Raw genomic sequence first — 13,908 nt, 5'->3', positions numbered from 1 at the left:
AACAGTCAGTATATAACTCTTAGCTAATGAACATTCAATTATGCTCCCTGAATACATTGTGGGATAAATTCTCTTTTTGTTGCTCATATCAGTTCACTTCAATTCAGTTGCTTCTAATTAAAATTCTTTTGCTTCATGTAGACAAAACTAGTTTTTTTTGAGTCCCTCGAGACTTCTTTAAGAGTTGTTTTATCTTTATGTACAGTCAGCTCCCTAATTAATGCTTTAAATAGGGTAAACTTTACTGAGACTCCTGGGTTCAGTTCAAAGGGAAAAAAAAAAAACGTTAATTTTATATCTCATTCTCACGCAATTCACTGAAGTCTCTCTTTTTCTTGTAAATCTACTTTTTTCTTTTGTTTTCAAGTGAATTTAATAATCAGGGAAGGTGCCAGCTTGAGAGCACTGGGAGTTGGCGATCCCCCTTCATCAGTCTAGAGTTTTCCCTACCCAGAGAAACAGAAGAGAAATTCTTGTCAAGTTGTCCAGTTTTGCAGCCACCACAGGTGAGGAATATTTACAGGAGGATTCTCCAAGGGGACAGCCCCAGTAGATTCCCTGAGATAAATACTACCTTTATTTTCAGCCAGCATCAGCAAGGCCCAATGCTAATGTATGTTTTCCTAACTTGTTAACTGAGCTAGCTCAGCAATCTATCTGCCTGTCTAGGACCTAAAATCTAACACAAGTCCTACTTACTCCACCGGAACCAACAACATGCACGTTAAGCATTTACTCAAGCGTCTGCCTTTGCGGAGGTCATTATCAGGTATGACTTGCAAACTGAAGTGGCTAGGTTCTTGCCTCTGCTTTTACCTGCCTTCTGTCAGTTAGCAATGCAAAGAGAAAGGAATTCAGTAGAAGCACATTCAGGGCACTCTTAGAGGTTTCTCTCTCTGGTGTAGCATGCCAGGACACATTCTTGACTATTTTACCTATACCAGAGAATGGGCTGGACTCCCATACTTAACAGACTGGGGATGGCAACTCCCCTCTGACAAAAACATCTAGAAATAACTCAAATGTAATGACTCATTTACAAACTTACCAGGCAAACATTGTGTGAACTCTATGTACACCAGTATAAGAGAGATAATACTAGGACAGAAAGTCCAATGTTTACTGAACAAGGGAAAGTGGCAGAGAAAGGAATTCTTGTTAAAAGAAACATCTAGTAATACCCAGGAGAATCCTTAGCTTTAGAGGCGGTTCAGTTTTATTTAACATTAAATGAAAACTCCAAGATATGTGCATCTCTGCAACCGACTTGAAAAGAGAAAAACAAAGTGGGGGCTGGGAGGGGTTGTGTATACATGCATGCATTTGAAAGCACACGTGTGTGTCTGCTTGGATGGACTATGTATGCCTGTCAGCACATCCTCTGGTCCACAACTAGCTGAGCACCGTGAAAGGAACAGGCCAAAACTGCTTCCCTTGTTTGAAGTAGGAATGAAACAATAAATTCTACTGAGGGACGTGCAGATCTAGATCCTCAGCAGATTGAAACTGATTGATGGAGCCCTAACAAATTACACCGTACATTATCCAGCCCATTGAATGTTCCCACGGATGGCATTTTTTATTGAGTGTTAAGTAGATATTAGTAATAGCGACTGTTCAGTAATGCTTGTTTCACTTACCTTCTATAATCAGATATGTATTTTTTCCCCAACGTCTGCCACTTAATTTGTCCTTTATCAGTATAGAACTTGAAACAGTAGAGGGTGTTTCTGATTCCTCTCCCACAGTAAGTATGCTGTCTACTATTGCAGCAGATACGGACTGCACAACAGGCCACGTCTACCCCTGTGGACATCATCAGGGAGACAAGTATGTGCACAGTGCTTAACAGTAAGCCAGAGTCTGCTTGGAGCCTCATGCAATGCCCTTCTGATTCTGAGATACAATTATCAGAAATGTTTGTGTTTTTTGTGGCAGCCTGCCGCAGTACTATTAACATAACGTGTTACTGAGGTTGTGTGTTGCATGACTAAGGCATGAAGACCTTTAAGGGTATATGGCTTACCAGGATAACACTGGAAGACTGTGCCAGGTGAAGAAAAACAAAGCTGATGTGACTTACATTACTCTATTTGGCTTCACTGTTCCCTGAAGAAAACATCCCGTCAGCTGCACACAGATTTTCTCTTGGAAGGAATTAGTCGGCATTCCTCCAGGAGGGAAGCAGAGACTGAACTTGCGTTAGGGGACCATGGCCTGGAAAGAAAGGAAGGAGAACTTAAGCTGACAATGAAAACATACTAGGAATCTATTTCTGTTCTCATACCCATTTTGCACAAGAAGTTCACATTTTATATCGCATAAAGTAAGCCAATAATCAGGATGCTACTTTGCATGAGGAAATTTTGTCACTTGTTCTTGAGGAAGGGTCGTGTTTTTTTCCTCACGAGCAGTTTACAGATATTGGGCTAAATTTTCTGTGCAGAAATATTACATGACCGTGGCCACAAGAGGGGGCATTTTGGTCAAAAGCAAACAGCAATTCAAACACGAAGGAGGTTTTCAGTTTCTGTATCAAAGAACGCCTTTGTGAGTGTGTTTTATAAAGTTAAGACAACAGGCCTAACTGAAGAATTAAAGATGAAAATGCTAAAAAGGGCAATTTCATTTAGCTTCTGGTTCAGATTTGGAATTGCTAGTGGAAGATTTAGTTCACAAGAATTCCTTATTCTGCAATGGATGATTTAGTCTACCCCACACTTTACAGAACTGATAAATACTGAAAATACTTATAAATTACTGTAGTTTTATTAAAATTATTATGGTAAGAAGATATGTTGGAGTATATTTTTACAAATGCCACGGAAAATAAGCTGTTCCAAAGGCAGCTCTGATGAGAGAAAGATCACAATCCAATTTAAGCTGTACATATAATTTATACTAAAAACAATAAAGTTCCATAAACTTTTTTAAAACTGTGACAGTTTATATGAAAGAAGAATCCCTGTTTACGCTGTGGAAGTGTTTACTGGGTTGTCCTCTGTCACTGATATGATTCACCTGGATTGCATACAGAAGCTACACCTGCTCTGGAGCCACTATTTTTAGTTTCTGGGTAAAATCAAGACAGTATCGGGTAAAGCTCTTTAGGGAAATCATATACCTTCCTACTGACCTGCAAAACTAAAGGTGTGTTTTCAACCTACAAAAATAATTAGTAACAAGCTAATATTATTGATCCCACATTGCCAGATACACATTCTGGTAAAATAAAGATATTGAAACGATTCCAGACATCAGTATCATAATAGCTTGGTGGTATTTTGTGTTAGTGGAACAAGGATCAAAGTTCATTCCACCACAGTCTCACAGACCAAAATGGATTTATTATTCAAAAGAGAGACTGATGTCAGTTTAGGCAAAGGATCACACCTTTTCACATTCTGAACATTAACACATTTTTCTTGCACTGTTTGTATCTTGGTGCTTGCTTAAGCCTTTTTCATGATGTTATGGCTAACCAGCCTTAGATGAGTAAATACTTAAAATCAGTATCACTGTTTTTTAACAAATGTACAAGTTACCAGAAACAGATTATTTTACATAATAAAAGCATCATGTCTGCAAAACTAGATGCTTTATTATTTCCTGGTTCTAGAGGTAAGATCATTACAACCATTTAATAAGGACAAATGCTGTGTTTTATTCTTAGAACTTTGCGTTGTAAATGACAAGTAATTATTCAGAAATGGATCTAAGAATTATCATGACTTACAGTGTGAGTCACAAGGCCAGGCTACTGAGATAAAAGCAGGGATATATAAACGTGTTAGACAGAATTCAACCCTTCCTGCCCAATCAGTAGCACTGGTCAGTCCTCCTAGTGAGTAGCATTTCCAGTTTGGGTACTTTGAGACAGGTGTGGACCTATTGGAGAAAAGCCAGAGAAAGGCATTAAGTATAATCAGATATCTAGAAACCATGACCTGGGAGAGAAAACCTGAAAGCACTGAATTGTTGAGTCTAGTGAAGGCTTGAGTAAATCACGAAAGCACTATAAAAGAGTGCAAAAAGTAGCTGCAAAGAGGAAAGAAAACAGTTTTCATAGCCACCAAGTGAATATAAATTGCAAAGAGACTCTGCTCAGATATAGAAAAAATGTTTCATAATGTAACCAAAGAAGTGCTGGAACAAATCAGCGAATCATCTGTCAAGAATGACGGAGGCAGAACTGATCTTTCTGCTCTGGGGTTTCCCTCTAGTCTTACTTCCCATGATGATTGTGCTGCACTGGTTCACACTCTGGTTTTTCAGAGGCCGGTGCTGATTCCAAGGACAGGCAGTCACAGGGTGACCCTGGAAGCCCGCCAAGGGAAATCCTACATTTGTCAAGCTTCCACTATACGCAGGCTTCAGTTAACCCAAATATATTATTTTGATTATTCCTTAAGCACCTGCACATCAAGCCACAACTGAAAAATAATTTTATAATAATTAATAATTACTATCTTTGTGGAAGTAGACGTGCCAAACTGGGAACTGAACTGTGAGGTTTCTATAACAATTTTTTAAAGGAAATACAAACAATCCAGTGACAGACTAACATTGTGTGAGGAAGTATCCATGTTTTTGTGTGAAGAACAGATGTGAGACAGAAGGGAGAGCCACAGTGAAGTGTCTGAACCAAGGCCACAGCCTGGAGGCCAGGAGCCACCAGTCCCTGAGCGCAGCGCTCTGGGGGCTCACCCTCACAGTTACAGCAGATCCAGCGTGAGAACCCACAGGCTCGCCTCCTCAACACCGTCAGGCCAAAGCTTCCTTCGATGCTGAAAAAAGAAGCAGCCACATGAGCGTGAAGTAAAGTGAGCGGCGGGTAGCACCTCTGCCTCAGCCACCCCTGCCTCAGGAGCACGGTCTGACCACGGCCTCCCATCCATGGCCATGCCCATGGATGCTGCTCATGGTGTGTCTCTGCAAGGTGGCCATGCCAGTGGAGGCCCTGCCTAACAGAAAGGCCTCGGTGGGCCTCCACACCTCACCTCCTCCTGACCTTAGCTCCTGGCAGCTTTCCACAGCACAGAAACGCACCCTCCACGCAAAAAAAAAAAAAAAAAAAAAAAAAAAAAAAAAGGCAAAGAAGCCTCCTGTTGTACACCCTGAACGCATTTGCCTCCCTTATCTCTCAGATAACAGACGTGGTGCTTGCCAACGAGGCACACCACCCACCCCTCAGCACCCGGGGCTGGGCAGGGGAAGGAGGACAGCGGTCTAGGGGCGGCTTTGGCAGCGACAGGGGGAGCCCGGCGCCTTCTTGCTGCCACCTCAGGAGACGGGCGGCAGAGGCGGGTCCAGCGGCTCCATCTTGCGGCCCCTGAGGGCTCCTTCCCCGCGGCGGGACCGGGCCGGGCGGGGCCGGGACAAGGGCTGGGACAGGGGCAGGGGCTGGCACGGGGACAGGGACGGGGACATCGCGGCCCCCCCGCCGGCAGCTCATGCGCAATCAGCCGCCCGGCGGTGGCGGCCTGAGCATGGCGCCGCGGGTGCTGCCGCTGCCCAGGCAGCACTCCTTCTGCTCGCCCGTCGTCCCCAACCCCTTCGTCCACCCGGGCCGCCTGAGCGCCGGGGACAAGCTGCGGGTAAGGCTGGCGGTGCGGCGTGCCGGGAGAGCTGTCCTGCCCTGCTGTGCCCTGCCGTGCCTTGCTGGGCCGGGGAAGGGCTTCCCGGCGGGGGGCGGCTGCCCCTGCCCCAGGCTGCGCCCCGCGGGCCGCCATTTTGCGGGGGGCCTGCGCGGCCCTGCGGCGGCTCCCGGAGCCGGGCGGGAGAAAGCCAGCGGCCGCCTGAGGGAAGGAGGGAAGGGAGGGAAGGAGGGAAGGTCTCCCGGACAGCCGGGGCTCCCCCCCCCGGGGCTGTAGGGCAGCCGTCGTTGTCCCCTGGAAGGGGGGAAAGCCTCCAGGTTTGCAGGGCCTGGGGCTGTGGGCTCAGCGCACCGGCCCATCGACGCTAGGTTTGAGCTCCTGATGCGAGGAGTGCAGCGAGCTTTTGGCAAGGATTGTGCTGTCCCTACAAATAACACATCGCTTCTGGAGGAAACAGAATTCCTGCGTCCCCACTCGCAAAAGTGAGATGCTGTCCGTGGTGCCAGACGCCTCTGGCGCTAGTGGGAAGATGCTGACAGCTTCTCTCTGAAATGATGTGCTAAAATAGAAAATAATGTTCTCTTTTTACAATAATCCCATTTCAGACACATAACTCGCTGTAAGCTGATTTTAAGCCTGCTTTGGGGGAGGAAGGAGTCCCCCTTTCTGAGTTCCATATCCCCAAAAAATGGGTATGCCCGCCTCCCCTGCCTTACTGCTGCTGTCGCTGGGTGAATTGGATCAGGCTCCTGCAGTCCCACTACAGTGCTGGACCATGCTGAGGGTACTTGCACAACTCAGAAAGCAAACAGCATTTCTGGGCATTGATTTCCAAATATCTTCACTTTAAAAACTGAGGAGATGAACCAGCCGTGAACTGGCATCTCAGTGAAGACAAGGAGCATAGCAGCGTGTAGGCAAACTTTCAGCATTTTCTGTTGATTGTTACACATACCTAAGGCTGACGTGCAACTAAATATTTTATGTTCCATATAGCTCTCCCTCAAGTTATAAATGGTGTTTACCCTGAAGGTAGCTAGTTAGAGAAAATTTGAGAAATGTGGAAAACAGTTTCAAATCTTCTTAACCCCTGTGTTTTACCAGCACAGCTCAAGTGCACCTGAATCAGAAGCTGTAGGCATGAACCCCGAGGTACAGGTAGCAGCTTCTTAATGAGGTTCCAGAAATGGACAGTTCTCTCTGCTGGCTGCTCTTTGTAGAGGATCCACAAACTACTTTTAAAAGCTTGCAATTTTAAGCTTCAATTACCATTTTATCTGTAATAAATATACCCTTTTTCCTTCAGGAGGAAGGGATGGAAAACATGGTATGTTTTAAAGCAAGATACCCTCTATACATAATTCCACAATGTACCTGGAAGGAGAAGCAACCCAGCTGGGACAGGACCCAGCACTAGTGAGCTTTGAAGCAAAATTGCAGTCATCACTACTGACTGCAGTAGTGAAAGGTTACACAGTTGTTGTACACAACTTAAACAGAAAGTACCCAGGTGATTCCTAATTTGGGGAAAAGTTCTTTGGATGACTCAGGATAGTTTTATCTTTGTAATTACTGCATATTGAAATGAGTAGATCTGATCCTACTTAATAGTTACTGAACTTTAAACCTGTCTTTCCTCTGTACGTTTTTCTCCGGAACTTTTTCTTTTCTAACCTACCTTGACCTTTCTCTTTTCTGTCCTTTTCTTACCCTACTCTGCAGCTGATGGAGCAGGAATCAACTCTGCCTTCTTACACAGTGACCTAGAAAGCCAATAGCTTGCATCAGCACATCAGTACCACCTGTGCATCTGCCTAAAATAGATTAATGAATTTATTACAGTTTTGAGGGAGGAATTGTTTTGCTTTTGCTACTGCATCCTTTATTTTTTCATTGTAGGTCAGTGCATACATTTACTTTTTTTTTTTTTTTTTAATAAAGCAAAAAGGTATTTTAAGTGAAAACATGCTGATTTATGCTTATGCTGCCCCTTGCACATTATTGAATGCAGCTGAAACGTTGAACCGGGACTCAAGATCACATTACAAGAGGACACACATGGTGGAAAAAATAGGGATCTGATTTTGGGAGGCAAGCAGGGAGTCTTGGTTGGTTTAACTTGCTACCTGAATTTTTCAGATTCGCTGTGACCTGTACCAAAAGAGCAATAAATCCCCAGGGCCAAATCTCTTACACCCAGCTACCGAATCCATTTCTGTGTGTCCATAGTAGTCATTTTCTTACTGACCTTGAAGTTACTATTAAATTTCCGTAGCTACTTCGATACAACTTCTATGTAAAAAACATTGTATACTTCAAGAAGGATCAAATGATACCTGAATGTCCATCTGCCCTGGAAACATGTTATGTGGCAGTGCTTAGAGAACATAAGCTGCAACACCTGCTGCCTCTACTTATCCTAATTTACACTGCATATCCACTGTCAAGTTTGGTATGTTATTACCATACCTTTTGTAACACAGAAGAGAGTCCCGAAGGCCCAGAATTCCTGTTAATCCCTGTCACTATCACAGGTTTAGAGACTAAAGCCAGAGCCTCTCCTGAATATTGGCCAGAGGGCAGTAAGAGGATATTACAAAGGAAGAATGAAGGAGTTGGGCAGCCCACGGGAGGACTGTGTCAATGAAAGGAAAATTAGAACCAAGCTACTGTATCTAGGAATTGGATTAATAATACTTGGATTAATTGGATTAATATAAAGATGCTTATATTCCAAATGTCCTATAATCATTTGTTCCTTTGGAAAGGAGAGAAGTAATTTAAAATCCTCTGTAGTGCTTAATAATCATCGTTCAAGTATTTAAGCACAAACAAATTTGGAAAACTTATTTATTATTCAAAGCCTTGCAATTCATGTACCATAAGTAGTCATTGCTGAAAAGATGTCTAGAAAGGCTGAGTTTGCGAGAGGAGTGCTGTTGTGCAGTTGTAGGCTTCCTTTTAAAATAATAAAGCTCACAACTTGGCTAGTCCAAACTCATTATCTGATCTGGCATGACATAGAGATGGCATGACATAGAGAAACGTGTGCGCCTTCACATCAAAATCCACTTGACTTGCTGGCAGTTTGTGACTACAGACCATTCAGATTTAAATTCCAAAATGGGAACTTAGGAGCTTTCTCCTCTTACAACTATTTATTTGATTAGAACTGGTATAAAACTTAATGAATCAAATTCTTTTTGTAGATTTATATAGGCTGATACCTCCCCAAAAGACAAGATGAATATCATGCAGGCTTTTTACCTAAATTCAAAGGTGTGTTATATATTATTAGAAACTCTGCAGAACAATAGATGTTATTACATAATTACAAGCTAAATGCTTATCAAAATGTGTAAGCTAAAACTACCACACTTCTTGACTAACTTCTGCCATGCTTCTGAACTGGGGGAGCTGTCAGTCTGTGACCACCGATGCAGCCATATTCTAAGTTCTGAGGGACTTTTACAAACACAGCTCAAATAAAAACAATTATTCACTATAATAACTCTGCTTGGGTGTGCACTGCTGTGTGCGTACACACACACAACTGATGCTCAGCATGCCCCAAGCTGGCCGGGTGCCAGAAGGCGTTGAGCTGCTTGCAGCCTGCCGGGAATGCTGCGCTGTGACTTCCGCAAGGTATCGCAGCTCATCTGCCTCCCAGCCTGGGCTTGCTCAATCCATGTAGGGCTGTTGTTGCGCCACAAAGGCCAACCTTCAGGATATAGTTTCTAAATTAATGTGCTGAGGTAAGACAGCTGAGAATTTCTTCCTGCCCTGCACCACAGGCTGCTAACAACCTTGTGCCAATGCACCTCCTTCCCAGAGCTGTGCACGGAAAAATGCAAGCTGAATATTCATTAGTAGGGGTTGAGGGTAATAATTGAGTATTATTTGCAAGCAGTGTTATGTCAGGTTTCTACTTCCCCCCCCACTCCCCTTACAAGTGTGTATGAAGAACTGAGGAAGCGGTGAGGAGCAATGTCAGCTTGGGGCTGTTTCAGACCAGCTTTGCTACCCAGTGTGGTTGTCTGACCGTAGCAGAACTCTCTCAAGAGTTTCTTTGCTTCAAGTTAAAGCGAGCTAATAACAGCTTCCTGACTGTGGGGAGAAAAGGGAACTAAGATTTTTCAATTCATTCTGAAGTATTCAAGGAGATCCCAGCACAGAGTTAATAGCCAGGATGCTTCACACAGACAGGAGGCAAGAAATTAGTCCCCATAATCTGAAGGGCCCTGTTGTATGTGTACTGCAAGCAGTGAGCAGACGACTTCCAAAGGCCGTCAGCCTTGAGCTGCTACAACAGCGCTGTGAAGTCCAAACCCATGCCTTAAACCACAAGTATAATTTTACCAAAAAAAAAAAAATGCCTAAGTCCTAACTAGGGGCGATGAAGTTATGTGGCCTCTGCGCTACTCCAGGCAGTCGTACTGAGGATCACTTGCAGCAGTAGTGTGACTCAGCACAAGATCTGTCATTTTAAAAGGAGCAAAAGTACATTGTGATCATCTTAGCAATCCCGCTTGGCTTGTAGACAGATGGCAGCTGGTGACAGAAGGCTCCGGAGTGGAGATGCACTTCAGCTGGTCAGACTCCTCTGACCTTGTATGCTGCAGAACAAGCCGAAGTATAAACTAAGGCAGGCAAACTGTTTACCCTCTCTGTCTAACAGCATCTGAGCCAAAAACCCAAACAGTCAGATGTTCTAATTCTAACTGAAATGGGAACGCAAAAATATTTTCTGAAACACTACAAATGACCAACTTCCCCATATGAAAACAGGAATCATTAGTGCTTTCATACGTTAAATCATATGGCAGTAATGTAAATATTTCACAGTCCATAAAATGTAACTGCATAGATATCAGTAATTCCCCTCTTTTTTCAGACTGTTCTTCTGGGGATTATTTTGCTACCTCTCCGTGTCATATTTATTACATTCATTTTACTGCTGTCATGGCTGGTTGCATCAATTGCAACTTACCGTCACCATGGAGGAGGATCTGTGCCATTAAAAGGATGGAGAAGGTAAAGTGTGACCAAGATTTATAAAAAGTCTCTGCTTTTTTTTTTTTTTAAATAACACAAGACCAAGAGATTATGGAGAGTCCCACTGAGGGAACATGCCCCAGGTATGGGAAGATTGTCACTTAATTGTTTAAAACTGATTTAAAAAAAAAAAAAAAAAAAAAGAACGGTATCAAGAGTGATATAAGTTCATACAAAAAAGACACTGAAACTGCTAAGTACTCTCCCTGCCCTCCCAGTAGCATCATGCTAAAATGCTATAAAATATAACCAGAGAAATAACAGAACTTGTTGGGGGGGACATTGTTAGGAGGTGCTGTACATTGCCTTATCTTTAAAATTGTAGCTGTGAAATTGTAAGCTCTAACACAGAAGGTGATGGTCCTTCCCTCCCTCTGCTTCCTCCCCTTTACCCCTTGTGAGTAGTGTTCCTACCCTGTGCCTGGCCACAATGCTGGTGAGATCTATGCATTTGTTTAGAAAAGTAGCTGTAATTTGGATGATATTTTTGTGTATCTGTTTACCAGGAGGATGATCCAGACAAGCCTTTCATGCCTAACTCGTACCTTGTTCTTCGTAATGGGTTTCCAAGTGAAAATAAAAGGGAAAGTGGCAAGTCTGCTGGAAGCCCCCATCTTCGTTGCAGCTCCTCATTCAAGCTTTTTTGATGCCATTGTTTCTGCCTTAACTGGAATGCCATCGATAGTATCTAGAGCAGAGAACCTTTCAACTCCAGTATTTGGCAGTAAGTATTCATGAAAAAATAAAATGTTAAAAGTCTTATCTGTGAAACTGATTAAGGGACAGACTTTCAAATCCTTGAGTTCCAAAGATACTGTCAGATTTTCAGTAAAATCACTTGGGGCAGCTTATCTTTCAGAATTGGTGAAAACATTTGAGAGTATGCTGTTTCCTTTCAGGCATGGAATATAATACCACTTTAAATGTGCTTTACATCGAAAGCATGTTTCCTAGCTGCTCAGAGTAGAAAATTTCTCTGAAAATTCTCTCAGTAGGTAGCTTGAACAATCTGTTCAACTGCTGTCTTTTAACAGTGTGGCCCACAAACACAGGACATGTTTTGGTAAAGGTTGTTTCAAAACAGATCTGAACTACAGCAGTCTGGAAAATACCATATTCTTAAACTTAAACTTGCAGGCACTGTTATGGATATTTTTTAATGGGAGTCAAACCAGGAAGGAATAAAAGAGAAGTTACTCAAAAAGGAAATGCAGAGAATGGGAAAGATCAGATGAGTCATGCTTCTTTTATTTTCTCTTCCTTTTGGCACAGAAAGAATCCCAGTTTGCATTATTCCTGGAATCAGCAGCAGCCTTTCTGCTGGCTGTATCTGCCTCTTCTCTCCGTAGGACTCTTAAAAGAACAAGCCAACAGTAGCCCAAGACAGAACTCAGTAGGCAACACAGACAAGTGGCTTGGTAGGAAATAAACTAACTGGTGATATAGTGATCTTATCTTAAAAACACAGGAGTGGGATGCCAAAGATAATTATTTCCTCATTTTCTCATCACATTTCAGCATGTCCACACATTCTGTTGTAGAGTTCTGATAAAATCAGTCTTGTTTTTTCTTTTTCTTTTTTTTTTTAATTACTCACAAGCCATGTCTGCTTCGTAACTGAAAAGCACTTGCTTCTTCAGCTTGGGCTCAAGGTACTTCTTCATCGCAGTCTGGATGCGTTGGGCCCCAGTGTGGCCTGTGAGCAGATACCTGACCAGGTCTCTTTCTTACAACTGTGTGGAACCGCTCAGTGAAGGATAACAGTAATAGTAGAACGTGTGCAAGAGAATTTGATAAGTTCATACCTACTGTCAAGCTCCTCAGTTTGAGGACAATAATGATACTCTTACCTATTTAGTCTGAAAGCTGTTTGTGTAGTCTGTTTCCTAGTATGAGCATAACAAGTTTGTGTTACAGGGGAGCCTTGAACACATGTTTTCTAGGCACTAGTGTAAAACAAATGAACATTTGGATCTCTTTCACAGCAATTTTAAGTTCCCTTCAGCCTGTAGCAGTTTCTCGTCAAGACCCTGATTCACGAAAGAATACAGTCGCTGAGATAACAAATCGGGCATTATCAGGAGGCCAGTGGCCACAGGTAATAAAGATACCACTACTCTTCTGTGATATATCCCAGATACACTGTGCATCATAATATCAGGCAGTGCCCAGACGAATAGGATTCTGTTGACATACGAAGTCAGCTTTCAGGTCTGTGACAGGTTTGGGAAAGGAAGAAGAGAGGCTGGTGCCCAGAAAGAGTTTTGTCACGACAAACGAATCAGTTAAATCCAGACAATACCAATTGCTGTTCTAAAATGCAGATGCTCTTGGATTTCATTCCCTATTTTAATTCTTAACTTGCTGTCCTCGGTGTAGCAGTTGACTTGTATTAGTATATGTGAATCACTACTCTCAGGCAAGCTCATGTGTGAGAAGCTGTGGTGCAGAGCTGCGCTCACAGCAGTTGATGAGTAACCCAAACTGTGTGAGCTCCATCATAAACAGTACGTAAGCTTAAAATGTTCATTTCACAGGTGGAAAATAGCTGATCTGAAGGTCAGTTCACTCTTCAGGGTAACAGTCCAATAAGAACAAGGCTTTTAGATTGGTCTGAATTGTGGAACAATTTTAACATGGACACAATAGTTAGTGATTCTGCACATTGCTTCCCATGGTCATTCCTCAGCAGCAAGCTGTTGTTGTGCTTCTAGGCCTTGGGTGGCTTTTCATCCTGAAGACCTAATGGGGCAGGTGCTGCTCTGAAGGAGAAAACAGTTGAGGCAGCAACTCTGCTGCTTTTGGACAGGCAGAAGGCTGGGATAGAAATCTGCATATACTGGCATCTCACTTGGCATTGCCTCTCCACTCTCTTCTGATGTATTGATTGTGGTTTCCTGTCACCTCTATTTTTTTCCGTTTATCAACTGTATGGAGGATTTTAAATATGCACTCATGAAAGCTAGCAAGGCTTTTTTTTTTTTAATACTATGCTTAGAATCTGCATTGATGCTTATGACTTGTTAAACTGTTGTGGATAAAGTGACCCCAGCAAAGTCCAAATACCTAACCTCTGCTGAAGACAGCATGGGGAGAAAAAGGGGAATTGGCTTTACACCAATTCTGCAACTATGTTATGGCATGAAGAGCCTATGAGTCAAGTAATCTGGGAATCTCCAAGACTGAATCAGCTACAGCTGGGGGTATCAGAGGGTGATTCCTAGTCCTGTGCAGCGGCCACACCTTCCTCCTTGAC

The 13,908-nt window shown here is 43.0% G+C and overlaps 1 protein-coding gene across 1 annotated transcript in view; it reads left to right on the top strand.

Annotated features, from left to right (window-relative positions):
* Positions 1 to 5,170: 5,170 nt before the first annotated feature.
* The window catches only part of LPCAT2 (lysophosphatidylcholine acyltransferase 2), a 29,927-nt gene continuing 21,189 nt past the window's right edge, over positions 5,171 to 13,908 (top strand). The window contains exons 1-4 of the mRNA XM_040571077.1: positions 5,171 to 5,597; positions 10,492 to 10,631; positions 11,159 to 11,376; positions 12,638 to 12,750. Of these exons, the coding sequence (XP_040427011.1) occupies positions 5,454 to 5,597; positions 10,492 to 10,631; positions 11,159 to 11,376; positions 12,638 to 12,750 (615 nt within the window). The 5' untranslated portion in view covers positions 5,171 to 5,453. The remainder of the gene's footprint in view (positions 5,598 to 10,491; positions 10,632 to 11,158; positions 11,377 to 12,637; positions 12,751 to 13,908) is intronic.

The sequence above is a fragment of the Cygnus olor genome, chromosome 12 (assembly GCF_009769625.2).
Source record: "Cygnus olor isolate bCygOlo1 chromosome 12, bCygOlo1.pri.v2, whole genome shotgun sequence".
NCBI classification, from domain to species: domain Eukaryota; kingdom Metazoa; phylum Chordata; class Aves; order Anseriformes; family Anatidae; genus Cygnus; species Cygnus olor.
Note: the sequence above shows the minus strand (reverse complement) of the source record. Positions and strands in the feature narration are given on the sequence as shown.